This window comes from Plecotus auritus, assembly GCF_963455305.1.
Source record: "Plecotus auritus genome assembly, chromosome: X".
Taxonomy (NCBI): Eukaryota; Metazoa; Chordata; class Mammalia; order Chiroptera; family Vespertilionidae; genus Plecotus; species Plecotus auritus.
The window spans coordinates 22,015,038-22,041,170 of record NC_137784.1 but is presented as its reverse complement, the minus strand read 5'-3'; the positions used below and the strand labels follow the sequence as shown (position 1 = coordinate 22,041,170).

Here is a 26,133-nt window from a genome sequence, read left to right as displayed (position 1 = left end):
TCCTGCACGTCCCCTGCTGGGGGATCGAGCCTGCAACCCAGGCACATGCCCTGACCAGGAAGTGAACCGTGACTTCCTGGTTCATAGATTGATGCTCAACCACTAAGCCACACTGGTCAGGCAGATTTCCTTTTTAAAAAAAGAGAATTATATAAGAACTATGTCCAACAATGAGACCTCTCTTCATTTAAAAGGTTAATTATTTAATACTTGAAGAGAGTGCCCCCTCAGACATCTCTCTGAGTAGCAAATGTGTTCTATAAAGCACAATTTCTTTGAATACATGAGACAAGTAACCTCATTAAGAGTATCAAGGCAATGTTCAAATAGGTTCAAAAGTGTTGACCATGTAAGAAGAATGAGGCAATTAGTTGGAATTAGTCCCAGTGACTGGCTTTACTCCTCCCTCCTTCATTTCTCTGTCATGGAAACAGTGAACTCAAGAGAGCTAGTTGCTCTTTACCTATTAAATACTGCCAAGTTTATTAGAGGATCTATTGTCCAGGCAAAGACCTTGGTATGCCAATTGTGGTCCACAGACCAACACCGTCAGCATAAATAAGGAACTTGTTTGAAATTAAAGTCTGAGTCTCACCCCAGACTATTGAATTTTAATCCCTTTTTAACAAAGTCCCTAGGTGATTTGTGTGTACTGAAAAGATTGCAGTAACAAAAACAAAAAGATTGTGAAGCATTGCTCTAGTGACTTCTAGTTGACTCTCCAAGAGTGGAAACACAAGGAACCTATTCATCATTTCCCATGGCATAACAAGCACCCATTCTCTTGAATTTCCAATGACATCTGATATAATCTTGGAGGGCTTTCAAGATTAAAATACTCATCCTTCTGATATTCATACTATAGGTCACTGGTTCTCAACTGGTGACAATGTTGTCCCCTGGGGACATTTAGCAATCTTTGAAGATAATATTTGTCACAACTGGGAAAGGTAATTTTGGCGTCTAATGGGTAGAGGCCAGGAATGCTGCTAAACATTCTATAACGTGTAGGACAACACATTGAATCATCCCCCAACAAATAACCACCTGGCCCAAAAACCTCAATAGTGACAAGATTGAGAAATCCTGCTGCAAAGTTCGTTTTACTCAGAATACACTTAATCATCCCACTCATTGCAGTGGGTTATGTATAATAAAACATATAACAAGAAGTACCAGTTAAAGATCTTTATCAAGAATTTACATTTAGTTGAGAAAAACAAGTGAAAAATACAATAGAGCAAATAAAGAACTTCCAATGGCTATGCCCATGTATAATTAAATACTAAGAGCTTTGGCCCACTGGATTAGTTCACCAAGCATGATAAAAACTGAAGGGCTTATCATTCTTGGCTCTCAATCTTGGTTTTGTCCAGGATCATCCCCTTGTTAATTATTAATTGAGAAATAAGCTAATTATCAGGGACCAGTGGTTCTTTTTGCCTAACAAAAATGCTGCTTGGATATTCTAGTCCACACTGGGTAAAATTGAATGACCAAAATTACTAAAATGCAAAACTATGCTACATCATAAATCTCCATGCTGTAGCTGCTCAGAAAAAACTACAGTCAACAGACCTTTGAAAAGATATCCCAGTGTAGAGGTAAAAAATAAGTTGGAGTTAAGCTCACTTAAATCATATATTGCATGTCTAAGGAAATAGCTGAAAAGTTTAGTTTCCATGCCGGTAATTTTGGTGGCAATCAAATAACCATGTTGGAATGCCCATATCAAGAAACTGAAATGTATGAAATCACTAGTAGTGGACAGTATGCGCTCCTGCATTCATAATAGCCTCCAGGTGTTCTTCTTGTTTTTTTTTTTTTTTTTTTTTTTTTTGGCATTTAGTTAACAAGAACAAAAGTTTGGGTCAGCTGTTTAGATGTCTTACCAATGGTCAGCAAACTTCGGCTCGCGAGCCACATGCAGCTCGTGAGCCGCGGTTTGCTGCTCTGTTGACTAATGAGTTTGCCGACCACTGTCTTATACAATTGGAGAACAGAGAAGAAAACTGCTATAGGATAGAAGAAAATTTTGAATGCAAAATGTCTAATCTTATCCAAGGAGAAAATTTGTTAAACCTGATGGCTCTAATTTGCAGATGTTGCAGCAACATAACTTAAGTCCCTTAATATTTTGGCACCGCATAAGCTATAAAGGGGAGCAGAATATACCATCCAAAAATATGCCTTTTTGGCATAAGGATTATTTTAGGCTGATTATTTTTAAGAAACAGCAGACACAGGAAAAGCTCTGAAAATCAAGAAATTACTCTTTTGTAAGAGACATTTACATTTATAAAAAACCTTTCATTTGTAAGGATTTCTCCCTCTCTGTATCGGTAAGAGAAAAATGACTAAATTTCTAGAAACGCTTATCACTGGAGAAGGAAATAACTTATGTTTACATAACAACCTTACCCTCTTTGTTTACTGTGCTTTTCCTGGTATTTGCTCTATTGTATTTTATTATGCTCCCCCCACCCCAACATCATATTTGGCTTTTAGCTTGAAGGTATTTAAGGTGGTGGCTGGGGCCATTCAGAGAAGTTACTCAGTTTTCCTGAGTATACCCCCTGTATACAGAAGGTTTACATGCTATTGAAATGATCTTTTCCCCCTGTTAATCTGGTTTCTTATTACAGGGGGTATCTCAGCCAAGAACCTAGAAGGGTAAAGGGAAAATTATTTTTTCTCCCCCACAGCAATGACTGAGTGAGTATTTCCTGGATGCCTATTCCGTTTTTAATGGGTCATTGTCTTTCTAGGGAGATGCCACCATATAGATGATGAGAAGGTTTTGATATATAGGAAAGTTTGGCTTTCCCATTTTCTAAAACCAGTGGTTAAATATGTCAAAGATGAGTCCTGAGAGAGGTTTAAATAGTTCTTTGGTCTTACTGTATCTCTCAGTAAATAAATGCATTAAGTAAATACTAACAAGGATATTACAAAAATGATTCATTAGAAGAAGGGATAAGGAGTCCACCTGGTCTAAATTCATCCGGCTTTAAAACAATTCATCCTAAATGATGTGCATGTTAATTACATTACTAAAGATATTCTGAGGACTAGGGAGTTTATTGAACAACTCTAATTCCTATTGATAACTTTCTGTGGAGGGGGAGAGACTATTGTGTGCAAGAATTAAAATGAGTTTGAGGGGGAATAGAGAAAATCTAGATGTTTATCATTATTAGCTAGTGCTAGTCTCTTAGATAATTTGCTAATTCCCAAACTACTTCATGATGAATGAACTGCCATATTATTGTAATCAATGTATTTAAACATAACTATTCAGAATAAGATTCATAATGAGCATCCCCTTAATTTGACAGTTTCAAAGTCAAACATTCCCTACAAGCACAATACTAGGAATGCCTAATATCAATGCAATTTAAAAAGTAGATGATAGCATTCCAAAGTATATTGGTTCTTATTTCCCATTCATTTAATATTATCAGTGCCAGACACATAGTAGGCTCTTATAATTTTCATTAACTGCATGAATAAATGAGTGAAGATCTCCTTTAGGACAGTACACTCAAACTAAAGTAAATCTATTAAAAGGTAAAATATAGAATCAAATTGAATACAATTGCTGGAAGTAAAGCTGACCATTTTAATGAAAGATAAATTAGATTTGAGGACTTTTTTAATGAAACACATTATTGCTGCATCCTAAATTGCCCAGAATATCATGTAGTTGGAGCAGAGAAATCGTGTATTACCTGCTAATATTTATTGGGTGATAAACATGTGTCAGCCATAGTGATTTGTATTGACATATATGAGTTTATTTAATCCTCAGAGCTTCTCTATATGGAAGTCATTATTATTATCATCAGCATCACCATTTTATAGAAGAGAAATTTGAGGCTCTCAGAAATTAAGTAAAATGCCTAAGATAGCACAGCTAGTTGGGTTTTAAATAGATAACCTTGCTCCAGAGTTCATACCCTTAAACCATTAAACAGCTTTGCTCCCGATAATAATGATGCCCACACTTTGAGGTCAGCCACAGTTAGAGTATGGACCAAAACCACAGAGAAGGAAGAAGAAATTTATGACTGGCTGATGGGTGTAAGAGCAGCCAGGCCTGAGCCAGAGCCAGTCCTACTGGGTATTGCTAGGAAGGGTGAAATTTTCCTTCTGCCCTTCTTGAGTTCTTATGGATAGATTAATAATAAAATGGACACAAGACCAGATTAAGAGGAGAAAAGCCAATTTAATATGTGTGCATGGGAAATCATAAATGATGCTCAAGATAACATAATAATGCTTAGAGAAATGATTGAAGTGGCCATCTTTTTATATTTTTTAGACTAAGAAATAATAAACTTCTGAGGAACTGACAGGACAAAAAAAGTTAGTATTTATTAGTAAGAAATCTAAGCAGGGTTTGAGCTTGGGCAATAAATTAATAAAGAGGCACCAACGCTTGTTTATGTGAGCTTTTTGTTCTGGATTCCTAAACTCTGGTGATAAGGGTATCTCTCTTAGCCTTCAGATGCAAGGTGGGCACTATTCACTTGGGAGATTCATCTCCTGCTTTAAGAGGGGGCAGAGAAAGAGAGAGGTCAGAGTGTTTTTGCATTGGAAGTTTCTTAAGTGACTTTAATTCAAAGTAATCAATATGTCATTATGGGATATTTTGAGTTGGCCTACTCTGAACCCCAACAGTTTCCATCTGGAGAATTGTTTGCGTCAGGGAAACAGAAATTGTAAAAATGGAGGGAATTGGAAAGCTCAGGGTTTTGGAAGAAAACTGAAGGTCAGTGTTTGATGCAAGTCAAGTTAGACCCCTGCAATTAGAAACCGAAACAAGCGCATCTGGGTAAAATATTCAGAGATTCATATATGGAACTCAGTCATGTATGAACAATAGTGGGACAAGAACTGACACAGTAGTGAATGTATCGACTGTGCTTTGGTTCTTTGTAAAGCCAGGGTCTAATTTTCAAGCTTTTCAGGCCAGGGACTAGAGTGAGGAATAAGGGGCAGGACAATCAAAGACTAATATGGCCCAATGGTCCTTAGGAATGCTTAATATCAATGCAATTTAAAAATTCTTTGTCTCTCTTTCACTGCATCTAGTTCTCTGTATAGTATGTGAAATATGTCTATATTGAAGGTCTGCCATAATCCTAACTGTCCAAATGCCTATCCTCTCTGCAGGAATAAACAACTTGGAATATTCTCAAGCAAGGTTTTCAATGGTCTAATTCTCTGGTAAATTTTCAGCCAGTTTTTGTGGAACTACGCTTTTTTTTTTTTTTTTTTTCTCTAGGTAAAAGGTTGGTCCAGAATCTAGCCCAGCTCAGTTCTAGCTGAATTATTTATTGCAGTATCCTCTTTGCATTTAGGAAGACTCATTTCATACATGTGAATAAAATCTCCAAGGATCCATAGCACCCATTGGAAGGCTCCACTGTCACTTTTATTAGATCAACAATATTGAAGAAAAAGTAACAGTGGAGGAAAAAATGCTTAGGTAACTTTGGCAAAGATGTGTCCTGGCAAGTTCACCTGTCAGAACTGATAATTTGTGGTTTGAAAAAAATCTGTGTTCTTCAAATGCTTTAACATACCTCTCTAGAGAGGTTTTAAAAAGAAAGACTTTGAAGGCCTGTATGATAAGTTAAGGGATTTATGAATCAATGGCAGTAAAATATGATTAATAGTGACAGCTTCCAGTTCCTTCTCTCAGCTTTAGTCTTGTGAGTAATATAGCAACTCATCTGATAATTTACCTAATTGCTAGCAAGACAGCAATTTGATTCTTTCAGGGACACTGTGATCAAAACCCCAAACTATTAGCTTACATGCTCTGTGTGTGCCCGAACCTTTTGAAACTTGCAGAGCTGGTGAACTTGCAGTTATGCCATGTTAACCAACGTCATCTCTTTTTTTCCACAAATAGTTGGGATAGATCATTCTGATACCGTTGCAATAAACCTGGTTATTAATAAGAGGAAAATAGCAAAGGGAAGGCCAAATTTTATAGCCATGACATTGGTGCAGCTTCTCCAGGAAGCTACAGTTTAGACGCATGCCCAGCAAAGTCTGGGTGAAATAGGGAAGGTCCTTATCTGTCAGTCACACCTTGGATCAGGTCATTGGCCAGAGTAGGCTTGGCCAATTGCAAGTGGGAAGATTTCAGATACTTAAGCTCCTAAACAAAGGAGTTCTCTCTCTTGCTCTCTTGGGACTCTTGTGACTTTTGTTGCAGGGGGCCTGCTCTCCTGGCTCCCCTAAATTCTCCCATATGGCCCATGGCCATGTGGATCCCACATACAATGGACTGATAGACTGTAACTAGCCTAATACTAAACCAGACCCAGGTCTACCATGGAAGGAACAGTCTGGACACTGGTTTTGCTTGTACCTCTGCTTAATCCCCAGCTGCACCTCTTCTAGGACTGGATTAAGGAAAATGGGACTTTGCCATCTGAAGGATGTAATTCCATAAAAATGAAGCTTTCTACCACATCCCATCCTCCCATGGGGGCCTCCGGGAATGCTTATCCCAGTGGTACACCATGAACCCCACTCCCACCAGCAATAGTGGAAGACCATCCACGCATTTTTCTGATAACAATTCCACACGATTATAAATCTCTCAAGGGCAGGACATTGGATGTGTCATTGCCTTTGTGAATTGATGACTTATTTGTTGTAGCTCCCTTAGAATGAAGGCACAGCGAGGGCCGGTGTGGCTCAGTGCCCGGTTGTAGGCTTGATCCCCAATAGGGGGTGTGTAGGAGGCAGCTCATTGATGATTCTCTCTCATACTCATGTTTCTATTTCTCTCTCTCTCTCTCTGAAATCAATAAAATAATTTTTTAAAAGAAGGCACTCACTAACTTTAAGAGGGACTTTTAGACTATATGAGTTTGGAGGATACTTTTTGGTTTCTTAATGCTTTTATTTTACTAAGAATAAAATGCTGTTGGTATAAATAGAAATTTGTAAACCATTGTGGAAGATACAGCTATTGAAAGGTGCTCTAACATTGGCCACTATTTTCCTCTTTATGTTTAGGTAGTCAGACATTATTATGAACGTTTTTTTCAGTTTCTTTGACTCTTCAACCATTTATTTTTGTGGTACTGGAAGTTTTTCTAGCTATGGGCAACTTAACCTTAGGTCACACATGCTAAAAATAGCCTTGGGTGTTTAACCTTTCCTGGCTGTGTGCCTGTTTATAAGAACAGAACTTTAATAGTTGTATCCTCCTTAGATACATTTCATTTTTCTTCCTCTCTCCTTATTATAATACTTAACTATCACTCCTACCTTGTCTCAATATAAAATATATATTGGCCAAGTTAACAGGTTTTTATTTATGCTCTACATATTCTCTCTACTACTTCCCTTATTGGGGAATAATTTAGACTCTTTGATTAGAGCTTATTGAAGAGAACGGTCAGGATGGTGTAAGTAATTTATGCACACAAAGGAAGAGTGAATAAGACTAAAGAAGTGGAATCTAGGGAAGTAAAGATCCAGAAGGATCATTGTGACTGTCATCAAACTTTTAAAGGACTGTTTTGGAAAAGATAGATTAAAAGTCTAGAACTGTGGTCAAGGGGCAGACAGTGAAATAGGGATGCTTTTCTAATAGTTAGGTTTTCCAGAGATAGAATTGGCTTCCTTGAGAAGGACTATGATCCAGTATAAGCTTTTAGATAACTTGGGAAGATGTTGCGGAGTAGTTCAATTACATAGCATTTAAGTTGTTTCCAGCCCTGAGAAGCAATTTCTATTCTTTTACGTATATAATATATTTCTACTCTAAATTCCTCCATTGACTGAATACATATGTTGGCTAGAGAAATAACCAATCATATTGCTAACTGCTGTTTACCTTTCCCTTACTCACATTCTTCCAAAGTAGAGTATATTAACATTGTGGTCACCTTGACAACAGAAGTGTCTGTTTTAATAGTTTTAAGTAACATTATTCAAAGGGATTCTATTGCCCAATAAAGTGGGGGATATAGTCTTTAATGTTCTTTTTCTTTTCAAACATCAAAGAGTCTAGGATTAAACATATACTTTGAATTTAAAATCATTGTGAATTTGCTGAGTAAGAGAACATCAAGTGTAGTTGCAAAAACTAGAGAGTTTTCACTTAGCATAATATGGAAAAATATTTTTCTCTTGTATGTGAAAAATTTCACCAATTAAAATGGATCAAATTTTATAATTATTACTAATTTCAAACAATTCAATATATATTTATATATAATATTTTAACCTTGTACATAAGGCATTAGGGCTGTTGTGGGATCAGATTTAGTGAGGCAGATGTTGCAATCATCCACAACCTATCTTATTTGATCATTGTTAATAAATTATAGTTGAATAATAATTCATTAATGCACAATGAATGAATCGTTATTAATCATTGGATGATATTGCACATGTAAAAGTCATCCAAGGCAGAAAAAATAGCAATAAGTAATACAATGGGGAATTCATTGAACATCTTTTTACACTAAAGGAATAACCCTCTAATAGGGAACACAATCTTGGATTTAAAACTACTTCAGCCCTAACTGGTTTGGCTCAGTGGATAGAGCATCGGCCTGCGGAGTCAAGTGTCCCAGGTTCGATTCCAGTCAAGGGCATGTACCTTGGTTGCAGGCACATCCCCAGTAGGAGGTGTGCAGGCACATCCCCAGTAGGAGGCAGCTGATTGATGTTTCTCTCTCATCGATGTTTCTAACTCTCTCTCCCTCTCCCTTCCTCTCTGTAAAAAATCAATAAAATATATTTAAAAAAACTACTTCAGTTATTTTTCATTGATTTGCTTCTTTCTAACACTAATAAGTTATATTTAACTAAATACTTCCTCTGTATATGCTTTATGCCTAACTCTTTACTTCTTGTCTTCTTTCATCCTTAAAACACACTGAAGAGTTGACACATATCAGGAAACTGAAGCACAGGGAAGTTAGATACCATGCCCAAGGTTATACAGTTGGTATTAAAGCAAAGCAATAAATCCAAATTTGACTCTAGAGTCTGAGCTAGTCTCCCATCTACTGTCTTATCTGCCTTGATAAACCGAATGTTAATGTGATTATTTTATTTAGAATAAATTTATGTAGAAAAACAATTTTTTTTCTGGTTCCCACTTATTTCCCTCTCATTATAGGTTCAGTTGACCACTCAAGCTGAGAAGGTTATACTCACCCCGTTTGTGAAGGAGAATGCTGGCATGCCGACGTCCATTTCCATTTTCAACATAACAAGAGTAATTTCCCAAGTCACCTTCTTGTACAGAATCCACAATTAATGAGATGGAAACTTCCTGTTCCCCAAGATGCTCCTTGAGAATTCTAAAATATAAAGCAAAACGAAACAAAAAACCCCACACAAACATACACATACACGACAAAAAAAAAAAAAAAATAGATGAATCTAAATCTGATGTGAAAATACCTACAGCATCTTTACTTCAAATTTAGCTATGGATTTATGCTATCTTAATAAAATTATATCATGCCCTTCTCATTTCTAATGAGTAAGTTTGTCTTTGTAGATGTTAATGAAGTTGCAGTTCATTATCTCTCTTAACAGGACAATCACACTGTCATAATAAAGAGGTGAGAAAGACCTTGAAGAAAAGTTTAGCAATTGCTTTCCCTTTAAGAAGAAATACGATGTAAAGGTGAGATAAGATATTCTAATGTCTTAGGCTATAGGACTAATTATATACACGTTAATAAAAAAAAAGAATAGAAAAATTTTGAGTTATTTTGACATTTCAGTTGAAACCTCCAACCTGGCCTTTTTTTAAAATGATACAAACTAATTGCCTGTTTTTAAAGAAAAATGAAATTATAAACATGTAGACAAAGTATTCTGATGAAGTGCTTAATTGTGACATTTAAAATTAATGGTAAATGTTCACTAATCTCACTGTCAAAGATTTTAGCAATCTTTCTGAGCAAAGGGAAAATTTCAGAGTTAAAGTTCCCTTTCCCTGCTCAACAAGTTTCAACCTCCTTTACCTTCCCATCTGTTTGGCAACTCATCTCTGCACAACACTTTCTAATGCAGAATTAAAGAATAATACCTTTCTAGAACATTCCCTGACCACGCACAAAAAGGGAAGGGGGGAAATTAGGAGATTTGTTGTTCTTCTTTAACGTTAGCATTTCAAAGTGTATGAGTAAATGATAAATGACAAAGGAACACTTTAGTACATATTGGAGGATTGCCCATCTGGGCATTTCAGAATGCAGTTGGAGTATAAGATTCTTGTGTAGCTGTTGCCAGGAAAAAAATCCTAGTAGAAATAACCTTATATGACAGTTTTATGTGTTTTTATATTTTACTGAAAAACTTTTTCCTTTATACCTTTGATCAAGTTTAAAAGTCCTCGTTATTAAAAGTGTCCTCTTCCAAGAAGAGGCATCTTTGATAAAATGCTCATGTACTCCCAGAAGTTTTGACCTTTAGATGGGAGAGTGTTTACAAATGATCAGCATTTGGATTTAGTCTTAATTGTTATTACTATCCTTGCTTCTGTACATTATGATTAAAAATCAGTATCTATGGTCCTGACCCGTATGGCTCAGTTGGTTGGAGCTTTGTCCCATACACCAAGAGGTGTCAGGTTTGATTCCAGGTCAGGTCACATACCCAGGTTGCAAGTTTGATCCTGGGTCAGGGTGTGTGCCAGAGGCAACTGATTGATGTTTCTCTCTCACATTGGTGGTTCTCTCCCTCTCTCTCCTCCTCCTTTCTCTAAGATCAATAAAAAATGAGTATCTATGCCCAAGCATAATTTTAGTTATAACTGAATACCTCAATACTTAAAGGTAGATGAACAAATAAATTGTTTTTTAAAAGAGGCTTAAGAATTATGTCCTCAAATAGATGGTATTTTGAGTGTTTATTCTCTATCATTCCCACCATATTCATATTTAGACCTTAAAGTCAGACTAAAAAGGTAATTAAAACATTTTATGTATCCTTTATCATTCCTACCAAGTGCTTTATAGTCTACTTGCTGCCTCAAATATGAAAACATATAAAAGGAAATGACTGAGATTGTGTTTGGTTGAGCCCTTTTATCTTGTTAGTATTTCCTCTTAACAATTAAAAAAAAAAAGCTCTTACAGATAAAAGGCACGATATCGCATTTTCTATATTCAACTGTATTTTGGTCTGTCTCACATTCAGTTCACTCCTCAGTGAAAAACTCCTTTTTATTTCTCTTAAATTATTTACAAATGGCATTCATGTTTTACAATTCCATAGTCTCTTAACAGTGTTTCGCCTCGTTGCCAGTATATGTTTCAATGTTTTCATTATTATAATAGTAAAACAAAACAAAAAACTTCTTTCCTTTTAGCTTACTTTCTGGACACCAACAGAGTAAATGTTAATCTTGACTACAAGGTAAAAGAAAAAAAAATTATTTTACCTAATGTCACTTTCCCAAACTCGATTTTCATCCAGATCTTCAATAAACTTTTCTCCTTTCATCCAATAAATTAAAGGACTGACATCTCCACTGTACCCAAAGAAAGCTCTGCAGGTTAGATTAGCTGAGTCACCTGTCAAGAGAAATGATAGACATGTTATAAAACTATCTGTACACTCTAATTTTAGACAAGCTAGCAGGTAACATTTTAATCACTTCATTGATTGAATGAAAAATATTTTTTAAATAATATATTTTCAGGTATTTTCAACCTTTGTCAAATTTATAAAATGTGTGTCTTTAATGGCTTTTTATTATTTATTTTTTAAAAATTATTTCAGAGAGGAAGGAAGAGGGAAAGAGAGATAAAAACATCAATGATGAGAGAAAATCGTTGATTGGCTGCCTCCTGCATGTCCCCTACGTGGATTGAGCCCACAACCTGGGCATGTGCCCTGACTGGGAATTGAACCATGACCTCCTGGTTCATAGATCGATGCTCAACCACTGAAGCACAGTGACTGGGCTTAACAGCTTTTTAATGAAATGATAGCGATTCAAGAACTTGTAAATAAGACTGGTCAGTTATTTTATAGAAGGCTCTTCCATATAGGTTTGCTTGATATTTCCACATGATTAAATTGAGGCTATAAATTATTGGGAAAGTACCACAGAGGTGATGTCAGTCAGTCACTCTGTCATCTCCTCCCATAGCTCTCAGAACATACCTGTATTTATCATAATACACTAGAGGCCCAGTGCACAAAATTCATGCATGGGGGGAGGGTCTCCTCAGCCCAGCCTGCACCCTTTCCAATCCGGGACCCCTCGGACATCCCTCTCACAATCTGGGACCACTGGCTCCTAACTGCTCACATGCCTGCCTGCCTGATCGCACCTAACTGCCCCCCTCTGCTGGCCTGGTCACCCCCAAGTGCCCCCCCCTACAGGCATAGTCATCCCCAACTGCCCCCCCTGCAGGTGTAGTCACCCCCAACTGCCCACCCCTGCCAGCCTGGTCACCCCCAACTGACCCCCCCACCGGCCTGGTCACCCCTTAGTGCCCCCCTGCTGGCCTGGTTGTCCCTTACTGCACCCCTTGCTGGTGTGGTCACTCCCAACTGCCCCCATGCCAACTTGGTTGCCCCTCACTGCCCCCCTCTGGCCAGCCTGGTCACCCCTTACTGCCCCTCTGCCAGTCTGGTCACCCCCAACTGCCCCCCCCCCCGCATGAGCCTGGTAGCCCCATGCAGCCTGCTGCTCAGTCGTTTGGTCGCCCCTCACTAACACCCCTGCTGGCCTGGTTGCCCTATGCAGCCTGCTGCTTGGTCATTGGGTCGCCCCTCACTAACCCCCTGCCAGCCTGGCCACCCCAAGCAGCCTGCTGCTCAGTCATTTGGTGGTCCCTCATTAACTCCCTTGCCAGCCTGGTTGCCCCACACAGCCTGTTCAGTCGTCCGTTCAGTTGTTTCGGATATGATGGTCACTTAGCCTTTTATATATATAGATTCCTTACAATATTTGGTTTGTTTGCAGGTCTAATCCAGCAACTAGAGTGTTCATTCTCCAAAGGTAAAAATTATATCTGTATTTACCTTTATATATTACCAGTGCACATTACAGTATCTTAAATATAGTAGTAGCTCATTAAATAATTTCAAATCACTTAATAACATGCTTAATATCTTTCAAACTTGCATTTTCCATGGCTTACTTTTATAAAAGCTTCATTAATTAAAGGTAACTTGTCTGCAACTTATCTCAGTAGGCTAAGTCCATCTTATAAACTAGCCTTCAATATTGCATATGCAGAGCCTCCTCATTCAGATTTTATTTCACTTGCGGGCTGGAGCCAGTTCATACCAGCTTGTGAGAGTCCATTATTAAATTTTCAGAAATTTGGTAAGCAGGTTGATAAACACAGTAATTATTTGAAATTAAATTATAGAAGCTTACAATTAAAATATCATATTAAAAACAAAGGCTAATAGATACTCAAAACTCCCTAATTATTTTGCTACATTATTCATCTATAGTATCCATATGGCAGAAATATTGTATAATAGTGTACTACTGCACATCTTTCCCCAGCTGCACATTTAGTGAAATTATGTTGGTAGCTTGCAATCAACCACGGTGGGAATATTGACCCATAAGTTGCCAAATGCTGCAAATCAAGTTATGATTTATTGCTCTGATGATTGCCTGTGGAGAAAATGTTACTAATCTCTCTCACTTCCTCTCTCTCTAAAAAATTAAAAAATCAATAAAACAATATTTTAAAAAATGCCCCTAAAGAACTCAATAGAGACAGAATATGCAAAACAAAAAGCAACAGAGAATGTAAATCTAAAGGTCATTAATTTTAAAATCATTAAAATCTGGCTTATGAAATTTTAAAATGAGATGCAGTATGCCCAATATGAAATTGTAGGAGGATCTATCTCAGCATATTGGGGCCCTATGGCAATAGACAATTGAAGTCTGACAAATTTGAGTTTTTTTTAAGTAGATGATTTGTAGCAGATTAATGTTCTTATATTTTAGCTGTAGTGAATTTCGCTTTAAACTATTTTTTTAATCATACTCTCTAGAAGACAATGATTTTTATTATGGTTTTGCCAGCCTCAAGAATGCCCTGTGACTAGCAATGGTCTATGTTACCTAAAAATCTATATCACACATGATTTGCATAGCAACTGAATATAATATAGTAGAGATATTATTTATACTAGCAATAAAAACAAAGTATGGTCAGAAATGGTTGTGAATAAATGAACCACAAAATCATATTGAGTCAGATCAAAGGTTTTATGAAATACATATATATATATATACAGAATGTTTGCAAAGTCTTAGATAAAAAACTAAATATTTTGTGGCCCATTCCCAATTTATATTTTAGATTTAATGTTGCTGCTAATAAAAATCCAATAAGTCACAGAATTCAAGAAAATAATTCTATATTCACTTAGAAATTTAAGTAGATAGATATTGTCAATAACTTTCCTAAAGAAGTATAAGTATGTGGATGGTCCAAATAGTATAATGTATTGATTTTTGTATACTTTGTTTTTTAATAAAAATTGCATATATTTAAGGTGTAAAGCATTATCATTTTACACATATAATGCTACAGTCAAGCTAATTAACATATCATCTCTTCACATGGTTACTTTTTAATTTTTTTGTGTGTGATGAGAGCACCTGGGATCTACTCTTAGCAAATCTCCAGCATTCAATAGAGTGTTATTAGCTATAGTCATCATATTGTACACTAGATCTCTTATCATACATAATTGTAAATTTGTACCCTTTGATCAACCTCTCCCTATTCCCCCACTCTCCTAACCACTGTTCTACTCTGTCCTTCTATGTATATGATTTTTTTTGGTTCCACATGTGAGATCATGCAGTTTTTTCTTTCTATATCTGGCTTATTTTACTTAGCATAATATTTCCCAGACTCATCCATGTTGTTGCAAATGGTGAATAATTTGAAGGCTGAATAATATCACATTATATATACCACAAAGTCTTTGTCCATTCATGTCAATTAACATTTAGGTGTTTCCGTATCTTGGCTATCATGAATGGCTAATAGGTATATGAAAAGATGCTTAACATCACCAGTCATATGGGAAATGCAAACCAAATATATAATGAGATCTCACCTTATACCTATTAGGATGGCTATAATAAAAAAAATAACAAGTGTTGGAAAAGATGTGGAGAAAAGGAACCCTTTTACACTGTTGGTGGTAATGTACATTGGTATAGATAGACATTATGAAAAAACAGTATGACATTTCCTCAAAGAAACAAAAACAGTGCTACCATATGATCCAGTAATCCCTCTTCTGGTGTTGTCTCACAGGGAATAAAATCACTACCTTGAAGAGATATCTGTGTTCCCATGTTCATTGCAAAATGTATTTAAAAGCAATGATAATAATAATATGTTGTTAATCCCACAGGCAGAGATATAGCTCTTTGGAACCAATTGTAATGCATAAAAATATGAGCAGATTAAGTCTAGGCAATGAGTTATCAGAACTTGAATTGTGATCTGGAAACAAAAGTTAATTTTATATGATACCACAAAATTGGAATTTATTAGAGTTAAATGTTATTATAAAACAGATATGCTATCTAGAAAAGGAAAAATAATTTCGTAGAATTCGAGCCTTGACATAATAAGAAAATTCAAGATCAACAGATTTGAATAAATAATTAGTTAAACTGCAGTAGAGTGGAAAGTAAGCAAAGAAAATGAAAACAACAGAGAATGATTATGAATTTTTCTTTATTGTGTTTGCTATCTAATGTGTGTTGGAGTATATTTTTAGTTAAAAAAGAAACATGATAAAATAACACTTAGCCAAGTGCCTAGAAAGGTCATTAATGAATTAATGTCCCAGATACTCAACTTGCAAATAACCATAGCCAGATTTTTGATAGAAATTATAGGAAAGGTCATTAGTATTGCATCTCCTAATTTCACCATTAACCTGCTTTTTGCAAATTTCCACCAACTTTCATTTTGTTTTAAATCTTAATTGTTGAAAGTATTACAGATGCCCCTCTTCCCCCCCCCATTGACCCCTTCTAGTACACCACACCCCCACACCCATCCCAGGCCTTCACCACCCTATTGTCTTTATACATGGGTTATTCATATATGCATATAAGTTCTTTGGTTGATCTCTTACCACCCACCCACCCCCATCTTCCCCCTGAGATTCCAGTCTTATTTAGTTTACATGAATAGGGTTAAGCATGTTATATATTTTTTGTCCTTAAGCCAGTGAGTCTCTAACTTATTGTCCAAAAACTTGCCCCTGCTCCCACCAGATTTTGACTCAACAAGTGTGGAAGGTTCCAAGGAATTCCATTTTTAAGAAGTACTCCCAGGAGATTTTCATTCAAGTGGTTACAGTTAACTGTCTAGAACAATTTCTTTTTACCTTGGACACTGCTTAAAGTGGAATTGGGGCTCAGAAAAGCAACATGATAAAAAAACATTCAGGCTTGGCCCTTAAGCTGTGAGTAAGGACAGGGAGGCTAGGAAAGAGGAAAGTGTTCATAATAATGACAGTGGTGGGTAGAGAGGTAGCTGGTGTAGATGAGATACAGGAAGTACAATTGAGTCACTGATGAGCCCATCTAAGCTACAGTAACATATTCTCTTTCAAAAAAATGTAGGAAAGAATTTGTATTTCAGTAGAAAACCACTAATTTATCTATTGCACACCTTTCGAGCTATCCAATTTTAGTCCTTTCACTGTTTAAGAGCTATTTTTGACTCTTAAATTGTAGGTAACTGACATGTAAATTCTCTCATGTCTTCTAGTGATTTAATTAACTTCATTCCCGCTCTGCTCTCTTAGCTCCCCCATTTTTCCCTATACTTGGAATTCATCTTGACATTTCTTTACTCTGTATAAACATGCTGTTTTGAATTTACCTTTGATTCAGTCATAATCTGTCTGCTCCCTTCATATCATATGAGCAAAATTTTTTTTTTATTCCTCACCCGAGGATATTTTTTCATTACTTTTTAGAGAGAATGGAAAAGAGAGAGAAAAACAGAGAGAAATATCAATGTGAGAGAAACACACTGATTGGTTGCCTCCAGCATGCGCCAGGAGGTACATGCCATTGACCAGAATCGAACCTGGGACTCTTCGGTCTGCAAGCCGACACTATCCACTGAGCCAAACCAGCCAGGGCCAAAATTTCTTTAACATGTGTTCATTCTTATATCTGTACTAGAAGCCTGGTGCACGAAATTCGTGCACGGGGGGGGGGGGTGTCCCTCAGCCCAGCATGCACCTTCTCCAATCTGGGACCCCTCGAGGGAGGTCTGACTGCCCGTTTAGGCCCGATCCTACCGGGCCTAAATGGGCAGTCGGACACCCCTCTCACAATCCAGGACTGCTGGCTCCCAACTGCTCGCCTGCCTGCCTTCCTGATTGCTCCTAACCGCTTCTGCCTGCCAGCCTGATCACCCCCTAACCGCTCCCCTGCTAGCCTGATTGATGCCTAGCTGCTCCCCTGCCAGTCTGTTTGCCCCTATCTTCCCTCCCCTGCAGGCCTGGTTACCCCTAACTGCCCTCCCCTGCAGGCCTGATCACCCCTAACTGCCCTCCCCTGCAGGCCTGGTATCCCCCAACTGATCTCCCCTGCAGGCCTTGGTCCTCCCCAACTGCCCTTCCCTGCAGGCCTGGTCACCCCTAACTGCCCTCCCCTGCAGGCTTGATCGCCCACAACTGCCCTCCCTTGCAGGCTTGGTCCCTCCCAACTGCCCTCCCCTGCTAGCCATCTTGTGGTGGCCATCTTGTGTCCACATGCGGGCAGGATCTTTGACCACATGGGGGCAGCCATCTTGTGTGTTGGAGTGATGGTCAATCTGCATATTACTCTTTTATTAGATAGGATAGATGTCTGGTGCATGGGTGGGGACCAGCTGGTTTGTCCTGAAGGGTGTCCTGGATCAGGGTGGGTGTTCCCTTGGGGCGTGGGGTTGCCTGGGCAAGGGGCCTGTGGTGGTTTGCAGGCTGGCCACACCCCCCAGCAATTCAAGCGGAGGACCTGGTATCTGGGATTTATTTATCTTCTACAATTGAAACCTTGTAGCCTTGAGCAGAGCCAAGCCTTCTGCTCGCTCTGTGGTGGCAGCCATTTCTGCTGGGATTTATTTATCTTCTATAATTGAAACTTTGTAGCCTTAAGCGGAGGCCAAAGCAGGCCAGGGCTGCAGAAGCTTGGCTTCCTCCATCACCGGGGGCAACCCTAGCCTCCCTCCTGCTCTCTGTGGCCACAGCCATTTGGTTGGGTTTATTTGCATATTCGCTCCTGATTGGCTTGTGGGCGTGGCTTGTGGGGGTAGCGGAGGTACGGTCAATTTGCATATTACTCTTTTATTAGATAGGATGAGAGCAATGATTGTACATTGTTCTGAAAATTACCTGTTAACAGAAATACAACTCTAGCCTAATTGCTTATCATTACCTTTAAAATAAGCAACACATAATATTTATATATCTGTGCTATATATATCTCTGACATTTGTTGGATTACTGAAGGATTTTATGAATACTTTATTCCTCTTTCCTTTTTTCAAATATAAGAACAGAAATAATATTTTATCTTTACTCTAAGTCCAAATGATTTTACTTGTTATAAAAAAAATCTATCCATCATTTCTATCTTTGGCCCTAATTTGTTGTAACATGCAATTTCTGAGAAGGCAATCCATGTGATTCAGAGAGTCAAGCACCATAGCTCTTCCTTATCCTCATCCATTTAGATATTGAAAAAACACCTCCAGTTTCACCTCTGACACCAAAATGATAGTGCTAATACTATTTACTACACTTGACCAGAAATACGGGAAATGAGCATGAGTACTCCACAGGTTACATAGCCGAGAAAGACACATTAATTTCATTTTCCTCTCAAGTTTGCTTCTTTGCTTGCCTTCAAACAATAACAGAATAATTTAAGCTATGACCTGGGCAACTACATACATCAAATATATCAGTTAGCCAGGCCTGGAGTCTTGAAGATAATAGCATTCTTGCTGTCTCAAGCTGATATCTGTAAAAGCTACAGTAAATTGCACTAAATGCTTCTGCTGCCTTTTTGCCAGAAAGGTGCACCATCAGCTCAATCTTACCAGGTTCCGAAGGAAGCACTCTAAAATTGATCATAAAAAAAAATCATTTGCTATATAAAATGAGAACAATGCTTGTCATATAGCAGGATTTCAAGTAGGCTATAATGTGTGTGTTGGGGGGAGGGGGGACAGTGCTGAGAGGAAAAATAATACAGTTTCCCTTCAACCATTGTATTCCAATGCGCAGTTAGTAGGTTCACTTGTGATTTAGTGCAGCCTTCTATTTGGGGATCATTTGGCCATTTCTAAAACTGCTGAGAACAGAGATTCTCTCCACTAGAGGACACTCTCTTATTGAGAAATTAAACAAAACAAAACCCCCAAAACTCTCTTTCTTAATTAAAAGAACATTTCTTCCCTAATTAAAAAGCATCAGTATTCAGCAATCTTACTCATTCAAATTAGAATATAGCAAGCATTTTGTTCTTAAAAAAGATGTTGAATAGTAGGGGGATTTTAATTTCATTTGCACCATTAATCATGCATATTAAAATTACTTTCTGGTCATGGTAAAGATAAATGTTTTGCAAAAGGCTCTCCACTTAAGATAAAAGCAAAGTGGTTTACAAAACATATTTATCTTTTGTCATCAGTTACACGGAATGGCTTCTCTTCCAGAAAGCTTTATTCAGAAATGAAAAATCTCTCTCTTATTTTCCCCCTTCACCTCCCCTCTCCTACACACAAATAAAGCTCCCTTGTAACTTCCTCAAGATCTTTAGCCCAAATAAATATCAGGAACAATGGCACAAAATATTTGCTAGCATCTAACCACAGAGAGTTCTTTGAAAATTAGAGGTTTATCTAAGGATTCCAAAAGAAAGGAAAGAAATGGAAGGGATACGTTATGTTAAGCTCATAGTTAAGGATGTTACTCCTGCAGGATATAACAACCTCTGCTGAAATTTCAAGGGAACAAAATCACATAAAAACAAGACATGTACTTATAAATCTGCTCATCACAGTTCAGCTTAGTGTCAGATTTCTTTTTGAAAATGTATTTCAGACTATCTTACAACACATTTCTTTTTTTAAAAATATATTTTATTGATTTTTTACGGAGAGGAGGGGAGAGGGATAGAGAGTTAGAAACATCAATCATCTGTCTCCTGCACGCCCCCTACTGGGGATGTGCCTGCAACCAAGATACATGCCCTTGACCAGAATCAAACCTAGGACCCTTCAGTCTGCAGAGACGCTCTATCCACTAACCCAAACTGGTTCAGGCACAACACATTTCTTTAGTTTCTTTATAAATTATCATTATTATTTAAACTATTACAGATGTTCCTTTTCCCCCCATTAACCCCTCTCCTCTTCAGTCCCTCCCCTCCCCAAGCCTTCATCCCACTATTGTCTGAGTCCATGGGTTATGCATACATGCATATAAGTTCTTTGATTGATCCCTTCCCCCCCACCCATTCCCTCTGAGGATCCTCAATCTGTTGCATGCTTCCGTGATTCTGGATCCATTTTGTTTGTCTGTTTATTTTGTTCATTAGATTCCACATATATGAGATCATGTGATGCCTGTCTTTCTCTGACTGACTTATTTCACTCAGCATGATATTTTCCAGGTCCCTCCATGCTGTCTCAAAGGGTAAGAGATTCTTCTTTTTTACAGCTGCATAGTATTCCATTGTGTAAATGTACCGCAGTTTGTTTTTGTTTTTTATCCATTCATCTACTGTTGGGCACTTGGGCTGTTTCCAGATCTTAGCTATTATAAATAATACAGCTATGAACATAGGGATGCATATATTCTTTCTGATTGGTATATCAGGCTTCTTAGGTTATATTCCTAGAAGTGGGATCACTGGATCAAATGGAAGTTCCATTTTTAAATTTTTGAGGGAACTCCACACTGTTTTCCATAGTGGCTGTAACAGTTTGCATTCCCACCAGCAGAGTACTAGGATTCCTTTTTCTCCTCATAATCTCCCCATCAGTCTAGGCTTCCCTCTACTAGTCTATTAAATGAGGAGAAATATACTTCTAATTTACTGAAAACATTGTATTTTGGGGTAATTTTGTTACTCAGCTGTACCCAACCTGTACCTCTAGAATGTACTTAAAATATATATATATTATTGATTTCAGAGAGGAAGGGAGAGGGATAGAGAGTTGGAATCATCAATGATGAGAAAGAATCATTGACCGGGTGCCTCCTGCATGCCCCCTTCTGGGGATCGAGCCCACAACCCGGGCATGTGCCCTGACCGGGAATCAAACCCAGGACCCTTCAGTCCGCAGGCCTATGTTCTACCCACTGAGCAAAATCAGCCAGGGCAAGAATTTTTTTTTTGTTCTTTCTTACATGGGCTGGTCATGCTAAAATGAAAGGTCAAGTTCAAGTTGCCTTTTGCTATATCTGTGCAAATGAACAAGACACCTCACCTCCCCTTAAGTTTCCTAACACTCAAGGTGTTAAGAGATAACTTAGAAATGTACAAAGCCTGCTTTTCTTATGTTTTAAGATATAAACCCATAATCCTTAAGTTTATGTGGCTTTTAAGGTTAATGAAATCTTCTTTAGGTGTTTCATAAGCTTATGAAACATGGGGAGTGGAGGACATAATGATAACTCATGCATGATTATTCAAAATGTACATGAACAATCAGTGAACTCATTGTTTTGTGTTTTAAGGGCTTTCCTTGGTCAGCATTATATTAAAAATACTCAGTAAAATTGCTGGTGTTTCATACATTGGTTTACTCTGCTTTTCTTCTCTCCATAGAGGCTTAGTAAAATACTTCTGACAGCTTCTAAGCCTAAAATACACTATGGAGCTTGTTCGGTTTGAACTGCCATGGAAGCAGTTTGAAAAATTGAAGTTCAAAATGAAAGGGGATTTTCTGTGCTGAGTTAATCACAAAAACTTTCAGAAGTTGATAATATTCATAAATATTTATAGTATTTAAAAATTTCACTGTTATTTTCTTTTCCTGTGTATGACCAGAGTTACTTTTCTCAGTTCTTTTCATTCTTGTAAAAGACACAGTATTTCTCTTTGGAACCTGTATCCAGCCTCCTTCTCAGTCCATTCTACTATTGGCGCCTTTAAAATCACTTGAAAGTAACCCTGCTCTTCTAACTTTCATTCCTTTTTCCTGATCATAGAACCTCAGGTTCAAGAGACATTTATTCCCATGCTTAAAAGTATTTTATTATTTCTACACCTGAAATTTCTTGAGAAGCTATGACATTCTTCTTAATTTTTCCTTCTTTTGGGGGTTCCTATCTCACTTTCTATAACTTTATTCTCCCTCATGGTGTTAGCTTTACTCTCGGCCTTTACACTAAGCCAGCATCTTACTAAAACACACACACACACACACAGACACACCCCCCCCCCCCCCCCCACACACACACCCACACACACACACACCCCAATATTACCCACACTGGTTATTCTTCTGTGAGCTATTGGGAGATTTTCACAGGGTTTTAAATCACAACTGTCTTATGCGGGGCTTATGAGACACCTATCTGGAAGGTTTATAACTCTCAACATGTCTTCAATAAAAGAGATTGTAAAGTAGCATCTGAGACTTGTCGGCATCCAATAAAAGTTATTGCTTGAGAATAGCATTACAGCTTTCTTACCTAAAGACTGTGTATGATTTTCTGAAGTCTATTTTTGTGCCTGTCACTATCATTCTGTGATTAAAAACAAACTTATCCTATATAATAAAGAGCTAATATGCAAATGGTTATCATGCCCTCGCGCCCTCACGCTGGGGCCGGGGGACTTGAGGCCGGGCTGGGGGACCTGAGGCTGCCCCTGCCCCAGTGCTGTGGCTGGGGGACCTGAGGCTGGGTCGGAGGACCTGAGGCCGTGACCCCCGTCTGGCGCTGGGCCAGGTGACCTGAGGCTACGCCCCCCTGCCCGGCGGGGCTTGATGGGGGAACTGAGGTTGCACCCCCCACTTGGCGGGTCTTGATGGGGAACCTGAGGCGGCACCCCTCCGTCCAGCGGGTCTTGACAGGGGACCTAAGGCTGTGCCCCCCGCCCTGCGGGGCTTGACGGGGGTGGGGCCAGCCAGGTCTGGGTCCCATGTGATTTGAAGGTGCACATGGGTGGGCGGGGACTTGACTCTAGGTCCCACAGACTCTGACAGGAGGAAGATTTTCATGTACATTTTACTAATTTTCTTTCATCTCTGACACTTCTATTATAGAGAAAGGGCAAATAGCAATATTAAAATATTTCCTCTAATTAATTCCCTTTTAATGTGCACAAATTTCATGCACCGGGCCACTAGTCTATAATAATAGAAGCGTAATATGCTAATTAGACTGCACATCCTCCCAGATGTCCTTCTGGGATGAAGCTGGGGCTGCAGCCACCCGTGGCTATGAGGGAGGGATCCAGGCAGCCACAGCTGTGAAGGTCTACTCTTGCACGAATTTTGTGCATCAGGCCTCTGGTGTTCTAATATTAGCAACTGAGTGGAAAGTTATAGAAGTAAATTAAAATAACTCAGTGTTTGCCTGACCTGCATGGCTCAGTGGTTGAGCATCAACCTATGAACCAGGAGGCCATGGTTCGATTCCAGGTCAGGGCACATGCCCAAGTTGCTGGCTCAATCCCCAGTGGAGTATGTCCAGGAGGCAGCCAATCAATGATTCTCTCTTATCATTGATGTTTCTGTCTCTATCTCCCTCTCCATTCCTCTCTGAAATCAATAAAATATAAAAAAAAAAAATAACCGAGTCTTCTGTCTTTAGGAAAATGACCACTTGTATCATTTCACAGAAATAAAAACTTTCTCCAGCATATTTGTGAATAATTCACATTATTGGTGTTCTAGCTCTAGTTATGAGTAAACTTGCTTTTCCCTCCAACACTTGAATCTCCTGGGGAAAGTCTTTTAGTATATCTAATCAACTTAGGTAATGTGTAGCAATTCGTTTTCAATCTTTTCTAGGAAACCCTGGAAACTTTGACACAGCCCAAAATAGAGGAAATAATAAAAGCCATTTGTTCATACTTGGATAATGTTTTAGAACACATTAACTTCTTGGAGCTAGCTTTTGAAATACCTTGTATTGAAAATTAGTGGCAAGTTTTGCTGATAGGCAGTGAGTCCTGAATCAAAGACCATTTTGGATTAATGAAAATACTCATTGATATGATTAACTTGATCAAATGTGATACTTTCATTTACCATGACCAGGCCTTCCATACAATAAAAATAGTTATAGCAAAAATTAAGACAAAATTAATAAATCTATTAAACCTAACCAGAGTCTTGTGAGCAGAAAAATCATAATTCTGCAACATTTCTTATTTAGTATTTTTTCTACCATTATTTATTCAAGAGGTATGTATGCTTCTTGACTTTCTAATTTGAAATAGGAAAGAGATTCTTAAGATTTCTTGGATGAAGCTTTAAAGTATTTTCTACAATCTTGATTACTCCTTTCTTATCTTTACTATTATTTTTGTGTTTATTTTTAGAAATTTATGCAATGTAAAAATATTGCTTTTATTATTTAGAAAAAAAATTAAGTATAGCATTAAAATGTCACAATATATTCCAATTCAAGGTAGCACAGCAGATGATGCACCATCTTCCTCTACTATCTCTTGTCTCCAACAGTCTATAGTCAATGAAGGCCCTTGGAGAAACAACTCTCCTTCAGTCAAGATCAGTTATGTGACTCCATTAAAAATGCTGAGAAAAGTGCAGTTATATAGACTATAAATTAATGATACTTATTGGAAGCAAAGCATTAACAATATAAATATTAGAAGAGACATCTTTCTCATCCATAGTTAGGGACTGTGGATTTCCCCAACACAAATGAAAATTTTAAATCAGCTTTGTTGAATTTGTGTTTATTTTTAGACTAGCTCCCTCTTTCTATCAACATCTTACTCCAAAAAAAAAAAAAAAAAAAACAGGGGTTTGGTACAGTATGAATGAAACCTTTCCACTTTTTAAAAAGTATGTTTTTATTGATTTCAGACAGGAAGGGAGAGGGAGAGACAGAAACATCAATGATGAGAGAGAATCATTGATTGGCTGCCTCCTGCATGCCCCACACTGGGGATCAAGCTTGCAACCCAGGCATGTGCCCTGACAAGAAATCAAACCTTGACCTCCTGGTTCATAGGTCAACACTCAACCATTGAGCCAAGCTGGCCGGGCTAACCCTCCCACTTTTTCATAACAATACATAACGTTATAACCTGTAGCATTACTTCTCTTTTTGGAGAGCCTTAAGAAGAGGCATGAAATGTATTTATTTAAGCCAACACTGTCACTTTCATTTGTTCCACCACTCTCTTAAATTTTTCAGAGAGTCTTCTCTTTTCATTGTGATAACCAAGACAATTCATCTTAGAAAAATATTGCCCCCCACCCGAAAAAGTGGAAAGTGGACATTTCCTTTCAATATTAGGAATCACTGTTTAGAATGCAAGATAGTAGAGAGGTAAATTGAGTAAATTCATTATTTCCTAGTCCCCTTGTTTACCTAATTTGAATGCATGCATGTGAACAACGCATTTGGAAATGTTGTGAGGCTAAACAAACTGACTTATAGTCCCATCCTCCGATTTCTACATCATTTCCTTCATTTATCTTCCATGTGCCAGTACATTCATGAAGAACAATGATTACACAGACCCCTTACTCTAGAACCAACCACAGCTTGCCATCTTTGAGAATGGACATTATGATAGCTTTGTAATGTACTAATTTGGCTAAGCTGAACTAAATCACCCAGAATTCCATTTTCTCATGTATCCAGTTAGAGAAGACTACAAGAGAGATTCTTTCACACTAATAAGAGAATGGAAGGGAGGCAGCTGGTATTTATGTGTTTATATGCGTGCACACATGTATATACACATTGTTGCTGATATGATATGCTCCCTCACTTTGTTGACATGAAGTAGCAGTGGGAACTGAAATTGCTCTTTTCCCCTGCATCTTCCATCAGTGTCTCTGGCTCCTTGGCAGAGATATGTGTGTTTAGCTCTATGGTGAGAGG

General features: G+C 38.0%; 1 protein-coding gene across 1 annotated transcript in view; it reads right to left on the bottom strand.

Annotated features, from left to right (window-relative positions):
- IL1RAPL1 (interleukin 1 receptor accessory protein like 1) overlaps window positions 1-26,133 on the bottom strand; it is a 1,468,096-nt gene that overhangs the window by 33,757 nt on the left and 1,408,206 nt on the right. The window contains exons 7-8 of the mRNA XM_080653955.1: window positions 11,447-11,579; window positions 9,205-9,350 (exon numbers count right to left, since the gene is read on the bottom strand). Of these exons, the coding sequence (XP_080510081.1) occupies window positions 9,205-9,350; window positions 11,447-11,579 (279 nt within the window). The remainder of the gene's footprint in view (window positions 1-9,204; window positions 9,351-11,446; window positions 11,580-26,133) is intronic.